The following is a 25,368-nucleotide window of genomic DNA, read 5'->3' as shown; positions in this document are numbered from 1 at the left end:
AGCGCGAGGCCCGCCGCCGTCCAGCCGCCACCTGCCCGCTGGGCCGCCGACAGCCGGCCCCTCCGCGCACCGCTCCGGAGCGTTATTGTGAGCCGCAGGAGCGGGGAGCGCCGCCGTCGGCCTGCGTTTCGCCCGTTGGGCGCGGAGGAGGGCCCGAAGGACGCGCCGCGAAGCGCGTGCTGCCGGAGCGCTCCGCTCGGCTGTCGGGCCGCCAGAGCGCCGGGCTTCCCGCTTTAGTGGACTTCATTTATTTGTGTGGACAGCATCCCTTTGCATCTGTATCAGACAAAAGTCACTTGTAACGGAGCCTTCTGTGAGTGAAATCTAAATTTGCGGTCTGTCGGCTCCGGTTACCAGTAAGTGATGCTTCCTCCGCGGGGATAACTGGCCCTGAGGTGACTCGTCAGATCATGGTCCGCCCGATGGAGCCGGCAAGGAGCCTTTCGCCATTGTTTTTTTTTTTTAATGTGTAAGGGGAGAAAAAACAAGTGTTCCTGGTCAGATACTGTGAATGTCGTTCGAGTCAGAGATACTTCCTAGTAATTCTTGTTTTGCTTTTTTTCCCTTTAGAAGTCAACAAAGCCTGCAAAGGATCTGAAAAACGAACAGTGCAGGAGGGGGACGCGAGTGCAGTCGGGCCGGCGCGAGCGACTGCGCGGAGGAGCAGAGGGGCGGCCGCGCGGGCCGGGGGAGGCTTCTGTTTTGTTTTGTTTTAAAATGGGAGGAACTTGAGGATATTTATAGACCGAGAGGAGGAACTCGGAGGAGCTGGAGCTGTAGACGCCAAACAGGTGAGGGGCTACTTCGTAGAGATTCTGGAGCAAGAGGTGCGCAAACCTTTCTTAGGGATTCCTGGGTGCTTTCCTGGGCCCACAAATGCCCATTTTTGAGTTGCTGAACATAGTTATCTGTTTGAAAGGTATTTGTGAGGCCATAAAATCATAAAGAAAAAATTACAATGCTATCTGCCCTCCCAGTATAACAAACAATAGAGTCCACTCTTCAGACCTGGAAAGTGCGCTTGAGGTTGTATTTGGAATTTAAGAAGGCAAACATGTTCTTTCCTCGACAAGCTTGCTTTCTTCTAATCAAAATCAGTTGGGGGTTTGGTGGTGCCACAAGGTAAAGGAAGCCCAGAAGTTTATCCCCACTGAGCAAACCCCAAGGCGCATATTGGGCTCTCTAGACAGGGCTGTGAGGATGCACGTCTTGCTATCAATATTAAATAGTCGCTGAGACGTGACTGAGACTGGGCGTGGTGGTGCAGATCTATAATCCCAGCACTTGGGAGGCTGAAAACAGGAGAGTCACTATGAGTCCGATCTATGTAATGAAACCCTGTAGACCCTGTTCTAAATACAGAAAAAATAAATAGTACCTGAAGTTTTAAACAGTGTCTTAAGACTATTTTTTTTTAATTTTTATTTATTTATTTTGTGTGAGTGGCCAGCTCAGCCCACCAGGGGGCGGGGCTGGCTGGCATATGGTGCTGGGGGATTGAACCAGGGTCCCTGTGCTTTGCTTAGTTTAGCTTGTTCTAAGTAGGTGCTTTAGACCACTGAGCCATCTCACCAGCCCTTAAGACTATTTTTAAACTTTGCAAGTAGTGGTGTGACCTTAAGGATGGTTTTCAGATGTACTTTTCAGTGGACATGGTAGTAGGTCTGTATTCTCCACATCATGGGAGCAGAGGGTATTCTGAAGGACAAAAGGGACCTACTCAGATCTGTAGAAGCTTGACTCTGTGGTAACAATACTAACAAAAGTGGGATGGCTGGCACCAGGGGACACAATGGCAGGGGGAACCCCGTAGGAGGCCTTGATCTGGGAAATCTGACAAAGTCAAGTTCTTTCTCTTCCTCTTCCGGGAGCCAGACTTGCTTATCCCGCTGACTTGGGGAGGGGGGATCGAGTTTGTTTTTCACGTTGTTGACACTCGTGTTTCAGAGGTGCAACCTCAGTCACCAAACTCAAGAGCAGGTTTGGGCTGGCACTACCAGAAAGGAGGTCACCACGGTGGTAGGTGGTGGCGGGCTTTGGAGCTGGGAGGAACAGGGCCAAGGGGCCTGGAGGAACAGGCAGGGATCTCAGAAAGGGCCTGAGCAGAGAAGGCAGTGGGAAGAGGGGTGAAGGGCTCAACCCTTGTTTATGTCCTAGATCCCTGTGGGGCTGGGTGTGCCCCGGAGAGGGACAAGAAATGAGGAAAAGCTGTGTGAAACTGGATTAGACGCGCTCCTGATTGTGTGACCAGAACCCCAGCCAGAATGAAATGGGAAGGAACTCAAAGAACTTGGGGTCCACTGCCCAGGGCATGGCCAAGGGGGGGGGGATCCACGGAGGCAAGGTGGGCTGGGCTGAGTGGGCCGGAGTGCAGGCACCCGGCTCAGTCCTGGCAGTGACAGAGGGGAGCAGCAAGGCTAGCTTGGGGTCCACTGGCTGCCAAGAAGACCGAGGTTAGGGTTTGGGTATAGACGGGTCTCACTGAGATGCTCCAGTGGGAAGTGGTGGGAGTGAAGAACGTGTTAAAACATGTTGATTTTTTTGGTCGTGAGAATCCAACTTGTGGCCTCAGGGTTGCCAGGTGGGTGCTGCACCACTGAGCTCCACCCCAGCCCTCCGAAGACATATTTGGGAATTCAAACATTAACACATCAGCACCACATTCCCCAGTCATTAAGCCCTCCTGTCTCCAGGTGGGGGGTCCCCCTCTTTGCTGGGAGGGCCCTATTAACTCCCTGGAAGCCCAGGGGCTCAAAAGGTCCAAGAAGCAAGGGTCACCCTTGCCCAGGAAGGCAGGGCTCCCCTAGCTCCTCTCCCATGCCCGCCCCCAAAGTCGAAATGGGTCCCCTGGGACCATCCAAAGTGCTGCAAGTGCTTCCTGCAATCTCTGGGATGGAAACCCAGGGACACTCTTCTCATTGCCTGGGCCCTGAGGGCTCAGGGCTCTCTGCTCCCAGGGAGAGATGGGCCAGAGTCTCCTTGGGGGGCAGTAAGCAGTCAGGTGCCTGTCTTCCTCTGCACATGGTTTTGCAACCTCACAAACACTCCCATGAGGGCTTGACGAGAGGCAGGGTCCCCATGCTCCCTGCCAACCCCAGAGGACAGGGCTCATGGGGCAGTAAAGCCAGCACCCAAGGGCAAAGGGGAAGGGAGCAAAGCGAACGATGCAAAGAACTGGAAGCCGGGGGTGAGGTATAAAAATCTGTATTTATATTACAATGACAGAATGACAGCACAGCCCCACCTGGAGGCAGTGGTGGGGGCCTTCACTCTCAGCTCAGGTTTCCACCCACGCCTACCACCCAACTCCCTGTGCACACAACTGCAATGGAACCTGCCTTGGTGCCCTGGACAGAGACCCGTGCAGACTGCTAGCCTGGTTGGGACCTGTGGGCAGGCAGTGCGGGTCTGGTTGGCTGACTCCAAGAGAGGCAGAGATGGTGGGGGCAGACAGGAGCAGGGGGCCCTGGGCTGCAGTTTGGCATGGGGCTCCCTCTGTCCAGGAATGTGGACAAGCACCTGGCCATCGCCTAGGCCAACTGGGTAGTAGAGCCTATCACCAAGGAGCTGTCCCCCATAAGGTGGAAACCCCAGTCTGAGCCCTGAGTACCACATGGCTGGAGGGACACAGGTGAAGGAAATGGGCCATGGCTTCTCTGGTCCTGATTTCTTTCTACAGTCACCACAATGGCCCCCAGCAGTAGCCTCCTTGTGCAGAAAAATGGATCAGGGGAGGGAGGTGTGGATGTGGAGCTTAGCACCAGCTGCACCTGTGGACCCCTTACTACCCGGGCTAGTGGGGGAGATGGAGAGCACCCATGGGTGGCTAAAGAGGCCAACTCCCCAGTCCACATAGGAGTCATGGCCTGAACAGGCATAGGTGAAGCTGCCAGGAGGGTGGCCAAGGTGCCACTTCGGTCCCCAACACAGGGCTGGAGCCTGCAGGGCAGAGCTGAGGCAAGGGGACAGAGAGTGAGGGTTTAAGAACTCTGGCAGTGACCCTGGAGTTCCAGGCCCTTCAATATGGGTTCCTGGCACATGGCAGACAGAGCCCCTTCCTGGGTACTGATCCCCAAAAGGGCTACAGAACAGACCCCCACCAGGGGCCTGTTCTGCTGTCCTCAGCCCCCTACTCCCCAGCAGGCAGGTTGCAGGCTACAGTTGTTTCCAGGACCCCCTTCTTGCCTCAGCCCCAAGGGTCCACAGGCGTGACTAGAGATAAACAGAATTCTCCCTGCCACTTGGAAATTGGTTACAAATGCACCAGAGGGGTGGAAGGTGCTGCTGTGCACCAGCCCTAGGGCTACCGCCCAAGTATTGCTGTGTGGTCCCTGCCGCTGGGGACAAGGACTTTGGGACTGAAAGGCCCCATGACCAGAGAGAATGCTGTGCTCATCAGCTGCCAAAGTCAGACTCCTGGAGCCCTTGCCCCAGCCCGGGGCAGGGTTCGAGTCGGTTACAGACTGGCAAGCAGGCCTGCTGTCCCCAGCTGCGCAGGCCATGCCTACCCACTGCAGGGGGGAGGGGTCGCACTGGGAGCTGTGGCCCCATATCGGAAGCCACTCTGCTGGGATGCCGCCCAGGGGAAGGGCACAGAGGGCACTTGCCAGGCAAGCCTGGACATCCCAGGAACCTCAAGGGACATGCTGGTGGCAGTGGGCAAGGCGAAACAGGGGACACAAGGCACACTATGACAATGTGACAAAGGACAGGTCCCTGAGACGCTGGGTCGCTCCCACCCCTCAGCAAATAAGGACACACGACAGCTAGGAAAATAGAGTACAAAAGTCTCATACAGGAAATAGAGGCGCATACACTCGCGTCTCTTGGCGAGTCTTTAGAGTTTTTTTCTTTTTAAAAAATGTTTCTGGTTTTTTGTTTTTTTTTTGTGTGTGTGTGGGGGGAAGCCTCTGCCAGCTGAGGCTGCCACAGGCAGAACCAGTGAGGTCCCTCAAAGGGAGCTGACCTTGCTGGGCAATGTGGCTTTTCTTTTCTTTTTTTAAGAAAGGGAGGTGAGGCAGGGCGTGGTTGAGCACACCCATGATCCCAGTACTCTGGGAGGCTGAGGCAGGAAGATTGCCAAGTTCAAGCCCAGCCTGGGCAACTTAGCGACTTAGTGAGACCCTGTCTCAAAATAAAAAATAAAAAAGGGCTAGGGATGTAGCTCAGTGTGAAGGTCCTAGTTCAATCCCCAGTACTGCAAAAAGTTACAAAGAAAGAGGGGAAAAAAAAAAGAAAAAAAAGAAAGCGGGAGATGAGAAAGCTGAGAAGCCAGTGGTTCAGCTGCTGGCCTAGCCCCTCCCAGGCTTTGCAGGGAAGAGAAGCCCAATACCTGTGCAGACGACACAGGGCCAGCACTGGCCTCAGTGACCCCCGAAGGCCAGCCTCTTGGGACATCTGCCCTCTGAGGGCCCACGCATCTGCATGTGCGAGCATGTGCTGATGCCAGCCTGGCTGCATGTACCCATCTGCCAGTCCTAACAGAACAGAAACTGCCCAGCTTGGCACAGGCAGCCCAGCCTCTCTGCCCGCACGCCCCAGCGTGCTCACCCAAGTCCAGCCTGGTGCAGAGCCTTCCACGCTGTCCGCACTGTAGGAGCTGCGAGGACAACCGCCAGGCGCACCTTCCTTCTTTCTTTCGTCCACTCCTTCCTCCTGGCATCTGGCACTGGGGCTGGGCTCCCCAAGGTGGTCACGAGGCCCCGTACACGGTGCCCACTGAGGTTTGCGGCAATGACATTTAATACTTCTGGAATGATTAAGAATCGGAGGACAGACGTGGGCAGCTACGCTGGGCTCCGGGTGGTGGGTGCCAGGCCCCACCTTCTTGTGGGGGCCCTGCCTATGGACCAGGAGGGCACAGACTGGCAGCCCAGGCAGGTGGCAGCTGGAGCTTCCAACATGGCCCAGCACTGGGCCCACAGAGAGGCTGGCGTCAGCTGAGGGAGGACTGGAGGGCTGCCACGGCTGGCCAAGCAGGTGGGTAGGCCAGGGAACACAGGAAGCAAGGCCTACAAGAGGCTGGGGCGACCAGGTCGCCTACAAGGGCGCCTGTAGCCCCCACCGCTGCAGCCGCTGCTCTGCAGGCTGCAGTGCTCATCGGCGTCACTGCTGCTGCCAACACTGTCCAGCTCACCTGGCCCAAACTCCATGCCGTCTACGTCCACCTCTGGGGAAACAGAAGACAGGAGCAGGCACTGCAGAGCTGACCCTTCATGGAAGGCTGTGCTCTGAGGGGAATGAGGGGTCCTGCCCAGCCCTAAAGCAGCAGAGGCCAGGCGAGATCTCAGCAAGAGCCAGCAGCCTCCGAGGGCACTGCCCAGGACCCAGCCACCCTGGTGCTCACGCAGCCTGGCCATTGGCCTTGGCGCTCCTCCCTGCATGCCTCAGTGAAGGACAAAGCTGGAACCAGCAGGTAGCACCCCAAGAGCCACCCTAGCACGTCCTTTTCCACATAACACCTGCAGCGCCCTACCTTGCTCTGAGTCATCTGTGGAGACAGCAGAGCCAGTGCTGTCCGTACGCACGCGCTCCATGCTCTGCACCGACAACTGCTCCAAGCGCCGTTTCAAGAAGTGATGCTCCCGCTGTAGCTGTTCCTTGATGCTCAGTGCCCTGCGGTCCTGCTCCTCCAGTTTCTGGGGACAGGGATGGCAACAGTAAGCCCATAGTCAGGACGGGGCAGCATCCTCCCCAGGTGCAAGGACACAAGGCTGGGCAGGGCAGGACCCTCACTCTGACATGGCCCAGTGAGGGCACTGCCACCGAGCACCCTGCCTGCCCACTCACCAGGCTGAGTCATCTGTGGGCCTCACCCTGGGCCACCCAGCCTTTCGGCAGCACCATCCTCTGAGGGGTCACCCTGCCAAGTACCCTGCTTGGCCATCAGCCTGGGGTCTTTGCCACGCCTGTACCTGAGGCAGCCTACCCTCTGTGTCCTCCATGCCCCCTGGGTTCTCCCACCTGAGACACAGAGAAGGCCCTTTATGGGAACAGAAGTCTGCCATGGCCCCATTGTCTTCGATCCCCGAGTCAGCAGACAGTCCAAAGACCATAGGGATGTCCCAGGAAATACCTCCCACAGCCCCCAGAGCAGCCCCACTTTGCTCACATACTTCTTTTTTTTTTTTTTCTTGGCGGAACCTGGGATTGAACTCAGGCCCTTGAGCTTGCCAGGGAAGCGCTTATCCCACTAAGCCATTCTCCCCGGCCATGCTCACATACTTCAAGGTGCTGCATCTAGCCTGCCTCTCTGCAAAGACACAGAGGGAGCTCCCCCTTTGGTCAGCCCACCTTACAATTGCTGTTGGCCCAGGGCCATGGGAGTCAACTGTACCCTAAGGCCCCTTCCCGAGCCCAGCCAATACATTATTCCCTCCAATCACCCTAGGTGACTTCCCAACCCCTGCAGCTCCTGAGGCAGCCCCCACAAAATACCCCAAGTCCCAACATAAACCTGCCGGGTGACTCCCCTCCCCACCATCTCCAGGGTCTCTGGGTCAGGGCTCCCTAGGGCACACAGGACAGAGACGGGATGGGCAGGCCAGGTCCACTCACCTTGATGTGCATCTTGGCGCGCTTTAGGAGGCTCAGTGTGGTGTGGCGTGTGCTGTCTGGGCCCAAAGGCACCAGCTGCTTTAGCTGCTCCAGGTAGAGTCTGAGCTTGGCTCGTCTGAAAGAGCCAAAGATGGAGCCATCAGCCCAGGCAGCAAACAGCATGTGACGGTGGGAGCCACTGACCCAGGCTCTCACAGGTCCCACCCACCATGGGGACTGGGTCCCCTCCTGGTCTGGCCCGCAGCAGCCAAGGGAGCAGCAAAGTGCCTGCAGCTCTCTGGATGTGGCATCCACAAGTCCCCAAATCCAGGTGACACTTAGTCTGGGTTTAGGGACCTGGAGGCTTGGACAACATTCATACCTCCCACCTTGCCATGCACAGTGTGCCCTTGGCCACTGCCGTCCTCACAGAAAGCTGAGTTTGTTGAGACAGGGAGGGCCAGGGACCAGCCAGTCCCCCTCTGGAATCTACTGCAGTTCAGATTTTGTCCTCATGTCCATAATTTTGAGGATCCGCTTTCCCCAAAATTGGAGCTGTATACTCAAGGTGCTGGCTAGTGAGTCACAATCCCTTGGGAAATGCTGCCTTCTGTGGCCAGCAGGGGTGGCAGTTGGCTGTGGGCTTTCCTCTGATGCTCCACAGTGACCCCGGACCTCTACCATGTCCCCACACCTACCCACCTGGCAACCTCTCCAGGTCATGCATGACACCCCACAGCAGACCCTGGCCCTGCTTCCAAACCCAGCACACTCACTTAGAAAAAATCCCTAGGAGCAGGCCTGCCAAGTCAGGGATAAGAATATGTTTTCAGACTTTTAAATCTCTTGCTCAACAGCCCTACCACGGTCAGCACTTCCCTGCGCTCCTCTCCCCTTTCCAGATCTGCTCCCTAGTTGCAGAGCCCCTGCAAACCCATGACCTCCTTTGGTCCTAGAGTGACCCTGGAGGACAGTGGCAGGAACAGCCACCTTTTGGATGAAGAGAAGCCAAGGCCCAGGGAGGAGGAGCCACTGGGTATAGAGAGAGGTGTGAGAAGGACTTGTGATTATGGGTCACTCTCTGCTAGCACATCCACCCCACACCTTTCATAGCCAAGTACCTTTTGGCCCAGTGTCCCAGCCTATAGCACCTGGAAAGCCAGAGGTTCTGGATTAACTTAAGTGGACCTTAGGAAGAACTTGTAGGGCACAGGACTGTGGCTGTGCTGGGCTAGGTGGGGTCTGGGCAAGACTACCCAGAATGCCCAGAGCCTCGGCCTCCTCCTCTCCATGGAGAAAAGGCCCTCGCACCCAGGAACTAAAGGAGCAGGACATTGAGCTGGGCAGGGGAGCAGAGCTCTCCGCTTAGGGAGAGGGGCCCTTCCAAGGTGGATCCCCACTGTCCTGAAGCCACCACCAGGACCAAGTTCACAAATGGAGGTGCTACCAGGAACCTCCTCCCCTGGCCCAATCAGGACATAGCAAATAGTGATTTCAGCAAAACCTTTATGATAATACTAAAACATACAAAGAATAAAAGCACCCACACATGCTGTCACCCATACACACCTGCACTGCCAGTGTGGTGCATTACGTTTGCACACCATAATGTTAAGTGAAAAGAATCAGGATACAGAACCACGTAGGTGACAGGTGATCCAAATGTGTTTAAAAAATAAAACAACAGAGGTACCCAAGAGACTCCAGGGGACACCAACAAAGCGCAGGGATCCTATATGGGGGGGCGTACTGGTAACGTTTATCTCCTTAGCTTTGTTCTTTTCTGTATCTGCTTGTTTTCTATGCTTAAAAAACCCACAGAATACTATTACAATCAGAGGACACAAGTGTACAAGAAAAAAAAAAACATAGCTAACAGACAAAATGATGGCAAAACGCCATCCACAATACATGCAGAAGACAGCGGTGCCCGTGGTACCTTGGCTCATACACCAAAAGGGAAAAGCAACGCTTCTGTGTACCAACAGGCAAACCACACAAACCAGCAGGCTGTATCATCCAGAGGGCAAATACAACATAAGCTGACTCCATCTCATAAGCAATCAAAGAAATAAAAATGTAAACCAGAACACACTCATTTTCCCCTTTTTAAACGTTGAAAAGGCTGCTGGTACTCAACTGGCCAGCACATGGGGGCGTCAGTCTGCATGGCAGAAGAGCTGCTGGCCTAGCTGTGTTTTGTTTCTTTGTTTTGTCTTTTTGAGACAGGGTGTCACTATGCAGCTCAGGCTGGCCTTGCACTCACTTTGTAGCCCAGGCTGGTCTCAAACTGACAATGATCTTCCTGCCTCAGCCTTCCAAGTGCTGGATTACAGGCGTGCGCCTTCACACACAGCTGTAGCTGTGAAAGTCACATCAGCTCAGACCATTAGCTGATGTAGGACCTAAGGCACAGGTCATACAAAACCATGCCCAGGGGTGTGGGACCACACTCAGCAAGGCTTCCTGCAGAAGGCCAGCTCCAGAACCTCGGAGCAACCTCCGGGATGGGAGCCCAGGGAGGGGGCATGGGCATGGGCATGGGCAGGGCACACTTATGTGGGGCTACCTGAAGCGCCAAGGTGCAGGGCAGTAAATAATAGTATCCTCCTCATCCCGGGGCACCATGGCTGCGGTGGTGTGCCGTGGGGGCAATATGTACAACACTTGAGAAAAAGTCATTTCTCAAGAAGAGCAAGGCCACTTGACCAAGCTTGTGCAGTGTTTAAGATTCCACATGTTGGCCCGACCCTGGGAGAGCACACAGCCAGGGCTGCAGGCTACACAGGCCATCCTGGCACGCTGCCCTGGGCAGTGGCTATGACAGGCTACCTGGGGCAAGGGCCTGGAACTGGCTCTGCCAATGGCTGCTTGAGAGATGCAAGGTCGGGGAGGGGGCACCCATCTCAACCCAGGTAGCACTGTGCTGTCACCAAAATGTCTTCCCTACAGCCACTGCAGTACCCCAGTCTTCTGCCATCACCCCTCGGCTATCCCTGCCCATTTAAGGAGCTTGCTCCTAAACTCCTGAAGGAGGCTTGCATGGCTAGGGGTGGGTGTGCTGTTGGACCCCTGTATCCTTCTGCCTGATCACCCTGCAGCTTACCACCACAAAGCAGGCTCCTTGGAAGGCCCAGAGGGTCCCCCAGTACCCAAGGGATGGCAGAATCTAGGCTTCCAGAGATAAGGCAGTGAAGAAACGCACAGGATGTGTGGGGGGGGTGAGCAAGCAGCTCACCCTCGTATGTGTTTACCTGCATCTTGTGGCTGTTGCTAATTTACATTCCCTGAGGGGCTCCATGGGGCTGAAGCCCCTAGCAGAAAGCTGAGGACACAAGGCAGGAAGGTCACACCTTGGGACAACTGGCTCGATGCTCAGAAGGGAGCAGGAACCTAACTGAGGACGTGAGCCTGGCTGCTGGGACATGCTCTGGTCCTCCAAGGGGTGCTGAGGGCCAGGAAGACAGCCAGCACTCCCTCCCCAGTATCCTCAGGGCAGAACCTGGGGCCACTGCAGAAGAAGCAACAGTCAAACACTGCCCTTGGCAGCCCTGCTACAGCTGTGAGTCCACACCAGTGCTCAGGGGAGGAGGAACTGGACCAGGGGCTCAGCACACCACAAGGGGAAGCCCCAGGGCCCAGGCCAGGACGAGTGTGCAGCTCCAGGGGAGACAGCATCTGGGCCTGGCTGGGCACTTCCTTCCTTCCTCAGGGAGCTCCCAGCTGCCCCTGCAGCCAGCAGCCAACCAGAAGCATCGGCAGGGGCCCAGCCAAGACCTTCATCTCTGCCAGGGCCCCAAGATGCAAGCTCCCCACACCTGCACCTCAGCCAACCAGGAATGGAGACCTGGTGCTGGGCTGGGGGCACCTCAAAGATCCTCTGGCCACCATGCCACCCCTTCTCTATCTCAAAGGGTCCCAGGAAACCCTGTGTCAGCTCCAACTCCAAGATGGTGCAGACTCACACTGAGGTCAAAGGGCAGCTAGCCGGGTCAGGATCAGAGATCACACCCACCCTCCCCCCAGGGCACCACCCACCTGTCAGATTCCACTTCCAGGAAGCTCTCTCCGAATACTCCTGAGCCTACCTAGTTCTTGGGTTTTATTCAAGGCCAGGCTGGTCTGACCTTAGAGCAACCCCAGGCCTGCCTGGCACCACCCCCTAGATCCACAGCCTTGCAGGAAGCCCCCTAACACATGGGACCAGTGCAGGAAGTGCAAGCCCTCAGGGAACACTGTGTTCCATCCCTGTAGCCGCCTGCTTTAGCCAGAGGCACAAATCACATCCCAGGGGAGCGGAAGTGGGTGCAGACAAGAGGGGAAGAGGAGGGGGGACGTGGCCAAGCTCCAAACCTTCCCAGCAAGACCAGGGTGTAGACCTGCCCACTATGAAGGCAGGAAAGAACAAATCCATTGCAGGCAGGAGCAGAGGCCAGGAGAGAGCTTTTGCCTAGCACTCCTGGGGCTTCCTGTACCCTAGAGGGAGCTGCTACCCTTTAGTGCTTCCTGCCCTGCCCCAGGCAGAAGACTCCAGCACACCTTGTTAGAAGGCACAGAGACCTGGGGTTCTGCTGCTTGCTGCAGAGGGGTTCAGACACTACAAAGCACATCATCTCCAGGCAGCTGGCCATGACTGCCACTAGCATCAAGGGACCTACTCCAAGTCCCTGGCCCAGTCTGAGGGTCCAAGAGCACACTTGGGCCCCTGCATCTGCCTGCCAGCCCGAGAGCACCTGCACATAGACACCAAAGGCACAGGCAGCTCTCCCACTACCAGGCAGGCCAGTCACAGCCTCCCCTCTGCAGATGGGGCCATGCGGGAATAAGGGGTCACTTACCTGTGCTTTTCTAGTTCGTTGTGTGAAGACCTGTTCAGAGAGACAGAAAAATGAGGCTCACTCAGAGGCCCAGCACCAGAGCCCAGACAACGAAAGCCATGCTCAAGGGCTGGGAGCCCCCACAGAGGGTAGCCAGACAGGTTGGGGGCCCAGGCTGTTGCCAACTGTAGGAAGGGAGAGCACATAGAGAGCAGAGATGGGGCAGAAAGGAGGCCACCTCAAGAGGTGGGGCAGGGGAGGCCTCTGGCTGGCAGGGAGCTGCCCAGATGCCCACCCCTGAGGCCAGCCTTCAGGACACAGGACATTGTTCCCACAGCCACACCACCGAGCTCACAGCTGCAGCTTGCAGCCCACCCTGTAGAACTTCAGACAGGCAGACCCCCAGTGACACGAGAGGGATACTGAGGCCTTCTTACCTCCCCCAGGGGCCACCTTCTGGCAGGACTGGCCAGTGAGGACCCAAGATTGTCTCCCTGGAGACAGCCACCTTGCCAATCTGGCCCATTCAGACAGGGGCGCAGAATGCTGAGCCCCATTACAGCGAGGGCCACGCAGGTAGCTTGCCCTGGTATTTTCAGGTCACCTTCCCAGTCCAGAGAGGACTCCACAGGCCGCTTAGGGTGCCCAGCCCTCCGAGACTGCTGTATACATGAGCAAAGGGCTCAGGCCACCTCAGGGTAAACCAAGACTACTGCTTCCCAGGCACTGCCTGCTGCCCCCAATGTCTTTCCCTTGCCTGGCTGACTACCCAGGGCCCTCTTCCTACCAGACCTCCTAGCTCTGGGTTCTTCCTGTGCAGGGACTTGCTGGTCACATGGGCTGGGTAAAGAGCTTTGGAACTTCTGCCAGGACCAGTCAGAGCCAGAAAGGATACTGCTGATGTTCCTCCTGGCCTGCCCGGGACTGCCCGTCAGCCCAAGCCACAGTCTCGCCATGTGGTCCGTAGGTACTGCTGGCTTACGAAGGCAGCTAGGGTCAGCAGGTACCCTTCAGCACTGGGAAGCCCACCCACTCCCTGGAACAGTGGCACCCTACCCTGATGGGAGAGATCCTTCTGTGTCTAGGACCCCTGCAAGAGACTTGTGCCTAAGGAGAGGTAGGCCAAGCCCTGGCCAACTGTACCAAGTACTTTCCTGGCATCACTTGGGCCCAGAGAGCCAGGAAATCTCAGAGAGCCTGACTCCTTCTGCTGAGCCACAACCCAGAGGGCTTCCTAACCCTACCCCGTGGCTCCTGCTCCTGCTCACCTCACACCAGGGCCCACTGTGCCTGTCCCTAGCACCGGCAGAATACAGAAGCTATGGGGCTCCCTTGTCATGTCAGGGTCCCAGGACCTTGTCTGGGCTGGCTGGAAACAGCCTGGAAGGTGGTGACAGCCAGGGGAGCTGGGCCCACTGCAGGGGAGGTATGCTCTGGCTAGGCTTGTCTGCGCAGTCACTCAGCGCTCCAGCAGAATGTGAGAGACCAAGACCCTGGGCGTCAGGAAGCTGTTGACTAGCCCCAGGTAAATCACCTGATCTTTCTAGGCCTCAATTTCCAGAGCTGTAAAATGGAGACAAACAATCCTTCCTTGGAGGAGCCAGAGTATAGATTAGCTCCTGGGGGGGGGGGGTGTGCAGGTGGCACTCACAGAGCCTTCACCTGACCCTGCTGGTCATTGAGTGCACTCCACACCCTGGGGCCCAGGAACAGCACAAACAGGGGTCTGGCCAGCTCACCATGGAGGCCCCAGGCAGTGTAGCCCCAACACACTCTGCTCCTGCAAATGTTTCCAGCAGGGCACCAGAGTGGTGAGGCTCAACCAATTCTTTGCCAGGCTTCGGACGCCACAGAGCTGGGTCCCCGTGCCAGCCTCTCTGTTTCCCAAGAACAGGCAGCCACAGGAATGAGCCACACCCTCTGCCAAGGGGCCCTAAAGCCCCCTGTCAGCCCCGCTCCAGCTAGGGGACACGGGAGGGGCTGGGCCAAGGCGGGTCCCTGGACAGTGCCCAGCTTTTGGTGGCCATGGCAGGAGCTAGAAGAGTGGAGCCTCAGGAAGACCCAGCCCAGAGAACCAGGTCCCACCAGGACTGAGGGAGCACCAGAAGTTTCGGGGCTTGCAAACTCTTAACTACAAGGTCCAGAGCACCAAAAGGGTAGCTGGCCAAGGAGAATCTGCAGCCTGCCCCTCCTCTCACCACACCAAAGGCCTAGGCCCCAAACAGGGGTACTCTGCACTTGTGGCCGGAGCTGCACGGTCTGGGGCCCGCAGGCCGGTGGGGACAGGGAGGGGTCTTTGTCTGGACTCCTGGGGTGGGGTGCGAGCAGAGACACAAGGCCCGGAACAGGGGGAGAGCTCAGGGCCACCCGAGGCCTCAGGGCCACCGGGCCCAGGACTCCGACCCGCGGCCGCTGACAACGCACCCACCGCCTGGGGAGGTCGGCGGCGCCCCGGGGCGGGCGCGGGCGCTGTACGCGTGGCACTGTTTACGGCGGCGGAGGCGCGGCCGCGGGAAGATGGCGACGCGCGGGCGGGGCGGGCGGGGCCGGTGCGCCTCCTCCAGGCCGGCCGCCGGGGCACAGGTTGCAGCGGGCGCGGGGGGCACGGTGGGGCGACGCGCGGCGGGGCGGCGCGGGGGTGGTACCTGTTGTTCGGGGCCTTGCGCACCAGGCCGACCGCCTTTGTTTTCTTCCTGGTGAAGTCACCGTCGAAGGGGAGCACCGAGGCGTAGCCGTGCTCGGCCTCTGCGGACAGACGGCGCGGTCAGCGGTCCCCACCCGCTCAGCGCCCGCCGCCCACCCGTGCACAAAGACGCGCGGACTACCTCGGTCCCGGCGCTCTAGGTACTCGGCTGCCTCCAGCAACAGCAGCAGGGAGTTCAGCTCCATCCTGCCGCCCGCGCCCAGGACGGAGGCGGCTGCTGCGCGGCGCGCTCGGGCCGGCTCCGCTGCCGCCAGCCACACGCGCCCCGCTGCTCACTTGCCAGACTAGCGGACTCCTAAGCTCAGCCGCCACCCTCCGCCTCTGGCCCTCAAATTGACACATAAGGGAGAGCGGCGGCCGATAAATCCAATGGGAGCCGGCGCCGAGGCCCTGGAGGCGGGCTCTCGCCTGGATCCTGGCCAATGGAGATGGTCCGGACGTCTCGGGCCGGACAGAGAATGTTGACAGATGAGAAGCTCGCCTGGGATAGGCCGGCCGCGATAGTAACAATTTAGAAGCCTAAGCTTAGCAACAGCACGTGGTGGCCCGGCCCCCGCGCTCCCTGACTGGCGGCCGCTGTGCATGTTAAGTAGGTGCTGCACGCGGATTGGGTCAGAGCAGTCTATGTAAATTGAGGCTGTGGACCAATGGCTAGCGTCTGGGCCCTCGGCCAATGAGGGCGTCGCAGCTGGACGTGTTGCGGAGAGGAAGCTGTGTACCTTGTGACCGCCGCTTGGCCGCGCGCTGTAGCCGTGGGGAGCTGGCGCTTCCCGGGAGACACCCGGCGGGATGAGCCGTGGGACACGCGCCAGCGCCTCGTGCACACCGTGCTCGGGGACCTGTTGCCCAGGCTGGCAACAGCGCTAGCTCGGCGGGAGGACGGGGCCCCTCGGTGGCTCCGGGTCTCGCGTGGGGCTACAAACGACTCCATCCCGGAAGGACATCAGGTGGCTTCAGGAAAGCCAGAACTCGGGAGGGACACAGCCAGTTGGAGCCTAAAAACACGACTTCTCTGAAGATGTGCGTGGCAAAGCCGAGGCTGGAGCACAGTGTTCTCTCGCTGCCCAGGGGACCCCAGGGGCCCCGGCTGGGGGAGGGAGCGTGGCCTATTGCGTGGGCACCTGCTCTCAGCCTGGGCGTCCCCTCCCGCGGGTCCACGACCTCTAGGGGGGAGCCTGCCCTCCGCCAGCGGATCTCCTGGAGCTCCCTCGCCTGCGCTCCGCCCCCAGCGACTGCTGCTAGATCTTCCGCTCTGTCTCTGGCCTTTTGGTTTAGTTTTGGTTTTGTTTTGTCTACCGTACTTAAGAATGGAACCCGGGGGTCGCACGCACAGGCAAGTGGCGAGTGCTTTGCCTCGGAGCTGTGTCCCAAGCCCCGCCCCCTTAAGGTTTTGTTGAGCGACAGGGTCTCACTACTTTGTGATCCTTCTGCCTCAGCCTCCTCGGTAGTTGCATTGACAGGCGTGCGTCGCCTGGGCCCTCTCGCTGTTTCTGTCGCGCCTTGGTACGGGCAGCAGGTGTTCTGTGGCATAAAGTGGCCGGCCACCTCATGCCCAGAAGTTGTGGATGGGGGTGGGGGGCTCTGCTACCAACCGAACAAAAATTGCTGAAACCGCAGTATTACGGGTCCCAGCGCCAATGTGAGCGCTACGTGCGTTTTCACTTGCCCCGCCCGGAAGCTCCTGGAACCCGGTCCGGACGACCAGGGAGCTCGGAGACAGAGCCAAGCTGGCACGTAGCCCTGCTGGGGCTCGAGCCCCGCTCTCTGAGCCAGCGGGGTTGGTTGACGCGCTTGCCGCAGCCCTTCGGGCCCGGGACGTGACACAGGAGGTACCCTGCGCAGACGCGATGTCATGGGTCATGGGGCCCTTCCTGCGGCAGCCCGATCCGGGGTAGAGAACACAAGGTAGCTCACTGAGGATTTGGGACCTAGAAAAGGTATCACCTGTGACAGTGCGAGTAACTCCTTCAGCCTAGGTTCATGCGGAGCTCGCCTCCAGCCGCCCCCAGGATGGGGCACGACTTCCCAGGGACTGGGGTGACTCTCGGGTTGGGACCGTGAGGGACAGCCAGAGAGGGTGTGGTGTGGGATTGTGGGGTGCTGCGAGCAGTTCTGGAGCTGTGGGGATCTGGAAGCCACCACAATCCCCTGGGGCTGGGAAGTGTCTACACCCACCTCCAGGGTCAGCCAGACAGGTGCCCACAGAGCCCCAGAGGCTGGGAGGAAGAGAATGAAGGCAGCTGGCAGGAAAGGCCGAGTGGGAACCTGTGAAGCCCGCAGAGGGGAGTGACCAGAAGGCACCTATAGCCTCCCTCCCTCCCAGGCCCCTACACCATCTGGGGGCTGCAGCTCCCCTTCCCACCCTGGGGCCTTCTCTGTACACAGACGCCTCCAGGGGCTCCCACCTGCAGCCCTCCTGGACCAGCCTCAGAGCCAGCCACCTTCCTGCCCACGGCCCTCTGGGGTGCAGCTCAGACCTAGCAAAGGGCTCTAGATAAGTGTGTGTGTGTGTGTGTGTGTGTGTGTGTGTGTGTATGGGGGGGTGGGGAGATTAGGGCTGGCTGGCCTTCCCAGGCACCCTCAGCCTCAGCTTCCCTGGATGTAGATGAGACTGGCTGCCACCCTGGAGTCCTCAGGGGATGCACTGAGAGACTCCTACCCACCCTGGCCTCCAATCCCAAGAACCTGTAGAAGACTCCTTCCTGGCCTCCCCAGGCTGGCTGGGCCCTGCTTCCCTTTTGTGGGTTCTGGACCACCAGACTTGTACCTTCCCCCACAACATTATCCAGTTTCTTGGGTGTCCAAGGACCTGAGGACCTCAGACAAGCACTGGGGAGCATCCCACACACCCAGGATGAGAAGGTTGGTAGGGCCCTCCTCCAGGGGCCAGCCCAGCCCCTCCTGCCCATGGCCTCTTCCTCAGGGCTTCTTTGGTCGCTGAAAGTGCACCCTGCAATTGCCTGGATCCCTATTCCTGGCACCCCTACTAACTGGCTGGCCCTGGGGAGGGAGTTGTCCTGACAGCTTCCTGATGGCAGCTCTGGCCCCAGGGCAGGGCTGAATCAGCAGCTCCAGAGGGCCATGGTGGCACCCCAACTCTAGTGCAACCATGAGGAGGTGGCACGGTCACTGAGACTGCACCCCTGGCTCTTGGGGCAGAAACAGGCCACCTGGAGAGCCCTGGCAGCAGTGGGTTCCCAGGAAGTAGCAGAATGTGAACATCACCCGAGGTAGGCAAGTGCTCCCCGCCCCTGCCCCCACCCCAAGTGGGCCCAGTGCTGCAGCCTCTGCTCAGAGCCCCAGTTGGGGCCTGGCTCTGGGCTGGCCAGTGCTGGGCACCAGGCCAGGTCTCCAAGCATTTGCTGGCCTTCCAGAAACTTCGACATGCAATGAAGGGGAACATTGCCTGCAGAACACAAAGAGGACAGCAAAATCGAGACACATAAAGATGTAATTAAAGGTCTATGGAAACTAACATGGTGTCCGTATTACTTCTGGTTTAAAATAAGAAAACAGTTCATTATATTTGTGAACAATTGGTGGGGTAGTTTTTCCCTTTACTTCTCAATGTTTTCCAACTAGATTGCAGAACCCTGAACAACTTAGAGATTGTAATTTTTTTCTATTCATATTTCCTTTTGTGTTTTTAGCAATTGTAAATTAAGTTAATTTCTCATAGTCAAAATTTTCCAGAGGCAGAACAATAAATTCTCCCTTTAAGAGCTTTTACAGGGGTAAGGAAGCCATGACGGAGAGATGTGGGTGTAGATCAGGCCTCTATCTACTGTCAGGGTGGCCTCCTCAGGGACATGCCAGCTAGGTGAGCGGCTGAACCTAGACCCACTGCTGCTCCTGAACTCCCCTGCCTGTGGAGACCTTTATGTCTCAAGACCTAGTGGTCCAACCTGGGGTGCAGAGGGACGCTGGTGAGAGAATGGTAGGGGAGGCAGCGCTGTCAGGGAAGGCTGCCTGATGGAGGTAGACGTAGAACAAGACCCTCCAGGGCTCTGAGGCATGGGAGTAGCATGCAGCTGGTACTCTGGGTCCTGCCAGCCTCTTTTCAACTTCTGTGCAGACCAGAAGATCCTAGACCAGCAGATGTGGTGAAGCTGCCCACCCCCCTTCTGGTGGCCCACTGCTACAGCACCCTTTCCTGGCCTCTTGGAGTCTTGGGGCATGGTCTGCCTGCCTCCAGGTCACTGCCATGCCCCCTCCTGCAGGTACCTGACTCCTAGGTCCCCAGAGACTGGCTGTACTCATAGCCATAGTGGGGCAGTGCAGGTGGGGAATGAGGTTGGATGGATTGTGTCCTGGAAACTCAGGAGTGGTAGGGTGTCCCCTGGTGACCACTAGGGAATATAGCCCGGACCCCAGCAGGAGCACAGGCCTGGGCTACAGAAAGGGAAGGGAGTTCCTGTCTTCCATGACCCCCAGCATTGTCATTACCAGCTCGGCACCCCTACCCCTGAGGGTCATCTGCTGCCCTGGTTCTGGCCCAAGACTCAGCCAGGTGTGGGGTGAGGTGGCCTCTCCAGAACTGGATGCAGGCACAGACAAGGGAGCCCAAGTGTGGGTGTGTAGGGACCCCAAGACATCTGCATGGGAAGGGGTAGACAGAATAGAGCACCCCTTGCCCCACCCCCTCCCACCACCCAAGGTCCAGCAGGCATCTCTCTAGCCTGGTTCTCCGCCCCAGTGCCCCATCCTGCACCTCCTTCTAGATGCCTTGTGGCAGCTGCAGGGAACACCTGGTGCACTGGGCCACCTCCTAGCCTTGAGCCTTGCTGTCACCACAAGCTGGGCTGGGGAGCTGATGAGGATTATGGGTACCCCTAGCCCTGGGGAGGGCAGAGGGCAGTGTAGGCTATGCTTGCAACTGCCAGGCAGGCAAAGTGGGTGCTCCCAGATGCCCGCTGGGTCAGCGCTCCCAGTTCATGCCACAGCCCTGCTCAGCTGTCTACAGACCTCTGTGAGCCTGTTTTCCCACCTGTGACAGGGATCCTGTTCCCCTGAGGGGCTGTCACAAGGGACTGTGACAGGTACTTATGAAGTTTGGACAGGGAAGTGGGAAGGACCACAGCAATGGTGAGGAGGGACCCAAGGCTGGAGGCTGCCTCTGGGACACTCACCTCCCAACTAGGGCCTTCTGCCCCTGAGCACCCTCTGGGGGTGGACTGCACAGTCTCAGCTCTATCTCTCAGGTGGGGAGAGTCATTGGAGGGCTGACTGGCCAAGGGACCTAGGTGTAGAGTAAGTTCAGGGAACCTTTACTTTGGCGCAAATGGGAGTCTCAGCCCCCAGGCCCTAAGGTCAGTCATGCTGGCCTAAGGGCAAAATGGCCTCTGATTTGCTGGATGTAGAGGACACTATGTCACTATGGGTGCCTAAGGACAGAAAGGGACACTCAGTGTAGCCTGTCTTGGCCCCTAGAACAGGGGCATCTCCTCCAGACAGCTGATGACTCCCGTGGCATGGCTGTCACTGGTGCGAGGACAAGGGGCACAGGAACTGGGCTCAAGCCTGGGGTGGCCAGGAGTGCGAAGGACTTAGCCTGGTTGGAAGGAGCTGTTTTAGGAAGAGGATCTGGCATCTGCTGTGGCCTCCTAGGGCTCCCATTCTGTCCCCAGAGCACCATCTCCAAGGGCACCAGGGTCCCAAGAGTTCAGGCACCAAAATCAGAGGAAAGCTCTGTTGCCTTGGCAACCCCAGGCTGGCCTTTCTGTGTTCTGCTCAGGGAACCTCCGAAAGTAATGCCCAGGCTGCTGGCGACACAGCCCTAAGACCAGAACCACCAGGGTGGGGAAGGCCGCAAGCCGGGGTGGCTACAAGCACCCCATCTGGCTCTGGTCACCCACACAGGGGCCAGGACCGGCCAGCAGCGGGGCAATGGTGCCTTCACAGAGCGGACAGGCTCACACCAGGCAGGGGCAGCTACCCTCTGTCAGGGGCTGATGGAAGGCTGTGTGCTGCCCTTCAGGTATCCTACGTCAGCACAGACACTGGCCTCCCGGAGGAGAAAAGGGAGCCGGTGTTAACAGAATACACAAGAGCATTTGCAATCCTTAAACAGATTTATGGAAATGATTTTGAATTATAGCGTTTAGAAAATAAAAATAATCTCGATACATAATATTTCCTCCGTTATACACGCTCTCCCCCACAGAAGCCGTTTCTGTGTACCTGTTCCTACTGCTGAACAGTAATTGGGTTTCATCCTATAAAAGAAGCGATAGGTATGTCATCTTTCTAAAAATAAAACTGCAATCGTCATTGCAATGTGAAGCCTGAGATTGAAGCCTGAGGAGGTGTCTGTGTCGGGGCCACTCGGCGGCCAGCCTGGGCCCCCGCTGCCCGAGGGCACAGGGAAGGGGTCATGCCGGCCAGGTGGGCCCCTGAGCCCAGGACCAGGAACCCAAGAAACATCTGTCAGGTGTCCGCGCCTGGTGGGCGGTGGTGCAGCTGCCAGGGCATGTCTGCGCGTTCAGGGGACCACTAGGTCTGCTTCCTGCATTCCCCTCCCAGAAACGAGGCGTGTGTTTTTAAGCAGGGTCCTGAGGTGGGCAGTGGGCACTGGGGAGTGCGGTGGGCAGTGAGCACGCAGGCAGCCACGGCACTGGGCTCGAGTGCCCTGCAGATGCTCCACCGCAGATGAGGCTGCACGGTGGTCGCTCTCCTGCCTCAGCACACACAGCGGACAGGGCTCTGATGGATGAAAGAAGAGCCCAGGCCTGCTCAGCCAGGCACCTGCCTGGGAAGAGCTAGGAGGCCCCGCAGACAGGGAGGCTGACCTCTGTCCACCCACGTCTGGTCTGGAGTCCTCGCAGATAGGAGCCAGGAGCAGAGAGCCAGGCGGCAGCTTGATGAGATGCGGTGGTCCCTCCTGCAGTGCGGCACTGCCCTCCCAGGAGCCATGGCAGCTCCAGGAGCACCAGCCACGTGTCACATGCCTGCCTTGTCACTGTAGAAGGGCGTGACGTGGAACATGTAGCAATGTGTGCACACACGCACGGGCTTCACCTGTCCGTAGCGGGGCAGCGGTGCTGAGTGCGAGGAGCAGCGGGAGCAGAAGATCTAGAACCGGGGAGGGGGGCCGCAGCCAGTGAGCACAGGGTCCCAGGTTGAGCCCCGCACGGTCCCCACCCCCACTGGAAGGGCACCAGGGGTGATGGTGGCAGAGAGGGGAACCCAGGGAACCCCCCACAAGACTTGGCCTAGGAGTCTGGGGTTCTGAGGGGTATCCAGGTCCTGCGCAGAGGCTACCACAGGCCCCTGCTCTGGTCCTCCATCCCCATCTGGCCCTGGCTCTGTGCAGCCAGGACTGGACGCAGCTAGAACAGGCCTAGCACCCCAGGGGGTGTCTGCACAGGGACCAACGAAGGCCCCACCAGCCCCTGGGCTGCTGATCCTGACCTCCAGCCCCAAGGCCATACCCAGGGGCCCCACCCACCTTCCCACAGCTGCGGCAGTGGTGCTTCCTGCGGATGACGGTAAAGGGCGCCTTGCACGCGGTGCAGAAGCCGCAGGCCTCATCTGGCACCCACTCGGGGGGTTCTGTCACAGGAGAGCGGGCATCAGCCACACCAAGGTGGAGGGCAGCTCCTGACTCCTCTCCCTGAGGCCGCCCTGGACCTTAGTGACTGGCTAGGATTCCAAGACAGAGTGGCAGCCCAGAGGCTTCCCTCCTTGCTGCCTTCTGCAGTGCCTGGCAGCCACACCCCACTGCAGGCCTGGCCAGGCCTCTGGGACTTGGGATATGCCATGGGGAGGGGGCTCTCCACCTGGGTGACTCCAAGCTCTCCCGGCCGTTTACCTAAATGTCAGCAGCCCCTTCCAAAGGCCTGGCCCCACCCCAAACTGCTCTGAGCCCCGTGCTGCTTGGCCCTCAGCTGCCTCCTTGTGAGAATGGGACTCACAATCCCGTGTGACCAGGTCAGACCCTGCAGCCCCCTCTGCCCTCAGAGCACCACAGCCCCCATCACGGTTCCAGCATGCCCTGAGACCACCAGGAGACACCCTTGGTACCAGGGTGGAGGTGGCGCCCTTGACCTGATGCCTCCCTGTTCCCATGTCCTCTGGCATGTGCCTGCCAGGGTGACTTCTGGCAGAGGTCCCTCAGTGATGTGGGGCCTATGTGCCCACTGGAGGACTCAGGACTACACGCCAGAGGCCCTCAGAATCCTGCACCTGCAGATGCCGTGGTGCCCCACACACCTTCAAAGTCTCCATCACAGGTCTTGGCTGCAAGTTCAGAGGATGACAGGGTCTCCTGGCACAGCGCACAGTCCTCCAAGGTCGCACTCCGAAGGCTCTGGGTAACTGGAAGAGAAGTAGGATGCTGGCACTGGGGGCCACACATGGGTGCTGGTGGTGTCCCTTGTGGGATGCCCAGGTGCTGCCAAGCCCAATGAGTGTCTCAGTGTGTGCCACATACCAGGGCCACCTCAGCAGGCAGGGTCCCCATCCCTCCCTCTCCCCCAGGCTCTCAGCTCAGCAAGGCAGCCCTGAGGCCACGGTGGATCCGCCCAACAGGCAAGGACTCTGTGGGCCTTGTTCAGTGCAGCCCAAGCAGCCCCAACCCCATGTGCATGGTCAGTCCTTGTCACAGTTCTTCTGAATCCTGCCTTCAAGGAGGCCACCAGCCTAGGTGCCCAGGCAAGAGGGGCCTGGCTGTGTGGCTTCCGGCAGAGCTGGGTCGGACACAATCTCCTTCTCACCAGTAAGGACATCCCTGTCTGGCAAGGCTTCAGGACAGGAGCTCCAGGACCAGTCACAATATTCCAGGTACCAGATACTGCACAGGCAGAGGCCTGTGGTGAGGACAGCTCCCCCAGAACAGGTGCTTGCACCCAACACAGGTCAGCAAATGGGTCTGGCTCCCTCCCTCTCACCCGGGTGCTCAGAACAGAGGGCCAATGCTACATGCCTCAGCCCTCCCTGCTTGGCATCAGGTATCGACAGATACCTGATGTGTGTACACTTGAACAAGGCATGCAAGTACAAGGAGTGTGCATGTGTATGTGCACAGGAAAGTACACACGCACCTGTGGTGTGAGTGATGTGTACATGTAGGCAGATCAAAGCCAGGGCAGCCTCTGCCACTCCCAGTGGGCAGGTGGCCCATGTCCCCGCCCTTTACTAGTGCCTCTGAATGTTTTGACAGATGGGTGGGAGTAACTCGTGACATCTGGTCTTGCCAGGAGACCTGGCCTCTGTGTGCAGCAGGAAGAGAGCTCTTACTGTAACTCCCAGGCTGTGACCCTGGTCCCTGCATACTGGGTCATACAAAGCCCAGACACACGGCTGCCTCAGAGTGGCAGGTGTGAATGTATGCACCCACAGGGGGTAGACAGTGTGATTGGCAGGGCCCCCAGAACCCATCCCAGGGTGCTCACCCTTCTTTAGCTTCTCCTTGTCATCTGTTTCTGGCTTGGTGGCCATGACCTCAAACAGTGTTTTGAGGATACTCCTCAGGTCACTTGCGTAGTTCGTCTGCAGCTGGTCAGCCACCCCTGGGGGGAGGACCATGTGGGAGGGACAGAGGACAGAGAGAAGGGTGTGTCCCTGCCCTGGGGGGAGGCAGAACATTCTACAGCATCATAGGCCATGGACAGGCACAGCTACCACCACGAGGCTGCCCAGCCCAGCACCAACAGGCACCTACATAGCCCTGCAGGGCGTAGCTGAATGGCAGCACGGTGACGCAGGCATCCGCAGAACCCCCAGAGCTCCACGACACACTGTCCTAAAGAACTGGCTGCAGGGCATCAGCATAGATGCCACTTGGCAGGAGGCATGGAGGAGTAAGGGGCTGAGGCTGCTGTGCCCACAGAGCTGTCACCCCTGCCCCTGGAGAAAAGCACCAGCCCACCTGCAGAGCTCCTTCCTCCTCCTGCCTCCTCCTTCCTTCGGGGCAAATCTGGCCCTTCCTGAGGAGGAGCATAGGGGACACTGCAATCCTCCAGATAGGCCAGAAGGCACTGCGCCAGCCCACTGGCCTCCGGAGCCCACGCTGCACCCCACATGTCCTCAAGCCTGTGCATGTCCCAGGTCCAGATGTCACACCTGAGATGCAGACAAACAGCCGGTGTATCAGGTCGTGGCTGCCATGGAACCTGGATCGGATCTTCTCTCTTGTGGCCACGGGGGTAACAGGTGTGGCTGCAGGGGCCACCTCTAGCCTGGTCTTGTCAGTGATGCAGGAAACCAACATGGAGCCACTGCAGAGGAGACAGCAGCATGAGGTGGAGCACGGAGGAGAAAGCCTGTCATGTGCAGCTCCTGCTCCACGGAGCCTGGGCACCCAGCAGCTAT

General features: G+C 58.5%; 2 protein-coding genes across 4 annotated transcripts in view; both read right to left on the bottom strand.

Annotated features, from left to right (window-relative positions):
* Positions 1–5,171: 5,171 nt before the first annotated feature.
* Positions 5,172–15,395, bottom strand: Mxd4 (MAX dimerization protein 4). The gene is made up of 6 exons (XM_004624612.2): positions 15,179–15,395; positions 14,999–15,098; positions 12,375–12,404; positions 7,558–7,672; positions 6,476–6,638; positions 5,172–6,169 (listed from the first exon to the last, which is right to left on the bottom strand). Exons 1-6 carry the CDS (start codon positions 15,240–15,242, stop codon positions 6,012–6,014), a joined length of 630 nt encoding a protein of 209 aa, XP_004624669.1. The 5' UTR covers positions 15,243–15,395; the 3' UTR covers positions 5,172–6,011.
* A 5,727-nt stretch (positions 15,396–21,122) lies between these two features.
* The window catches only part of Zfyve28 (zinc finger FYVE-type containing 28), a 49,503-nt gene continuing 45,257 nt past the window's right edge, over positions 21,123–25,368 (bottom strand). For 2 of the 3 annotated variants that reach the window (XM_004624610.2, XM_023700115.1), the window contains 5 exons: positions 25,120–25,274; positions 24,450–24,566; positions 23,269–23,373; positions 22,505–22,608; positions 21,123–22,128 (listed from right to left, as the gene is read on the bottom strand). In XM_004624610.2, the coding sequence (XP_004624667.1) occupies positions 21,997–22,128; positions 22,505–22,608; positions 23,269–23,373; positions 24,450–24,566; positions 25,120–25,274 (613 nt within the window). In that variant the 3' untranslated portion in view covers positions 21,123–21,996. The remainder of the gene's footprint in view (positions 22,129–22,504; positions 22,609–23,268; positions 23,374–24,449; positions 24,567–25,119; positions 25,275–25,368) is intronic. The other variant, XM_023700112.1, reaches the window with a different exon arrangement.

Source organism: Octodon degus, unplaced genomic scaffold (assembly GCF_000260255.1).
Source record: "Octodon degus isolate 3935 unplaced genomic scaffold, OctDeg1.0 scaffold00006, whole genome shotgun sequence".
Classification (NCBI taxonomy): Eukaryota; Metazoa; Chordata; class Mammalia; order Rodentia; family Octodontidae; genus Octodon; species Octodon degus.
Note: the sequence above shows the minus strand (reverse complement) of the source record. Positions and strands in the feature narration are given on the sequence as shown.

Excerpts from the sequence above, each read along its gene's own strand:
- Mxd4 (XM_004624612.2), bottom strand. The coding sequence starts at position 15,242 with ATGGAGCTGAACTCCCTGCTGCTGTTGCTGGAGGCAGCCGAGTACCTA. Across the intron at positions 7,673-12,374 it reads AACGAACTAGAAAAGCACAG|ACGAGCCAAGCTCAGACTCT; the intron begins GTAAGTGACCCC and ends TGGCTCTTTCAG. Across the intron at positions 6,170-6,475 it reads CACAGATGACTCAGAGCAAG|AGGTGGACGTAGACGGCATG; the intron begins GTAGGGCGCTGC and ends CTGTTTCCCCAG.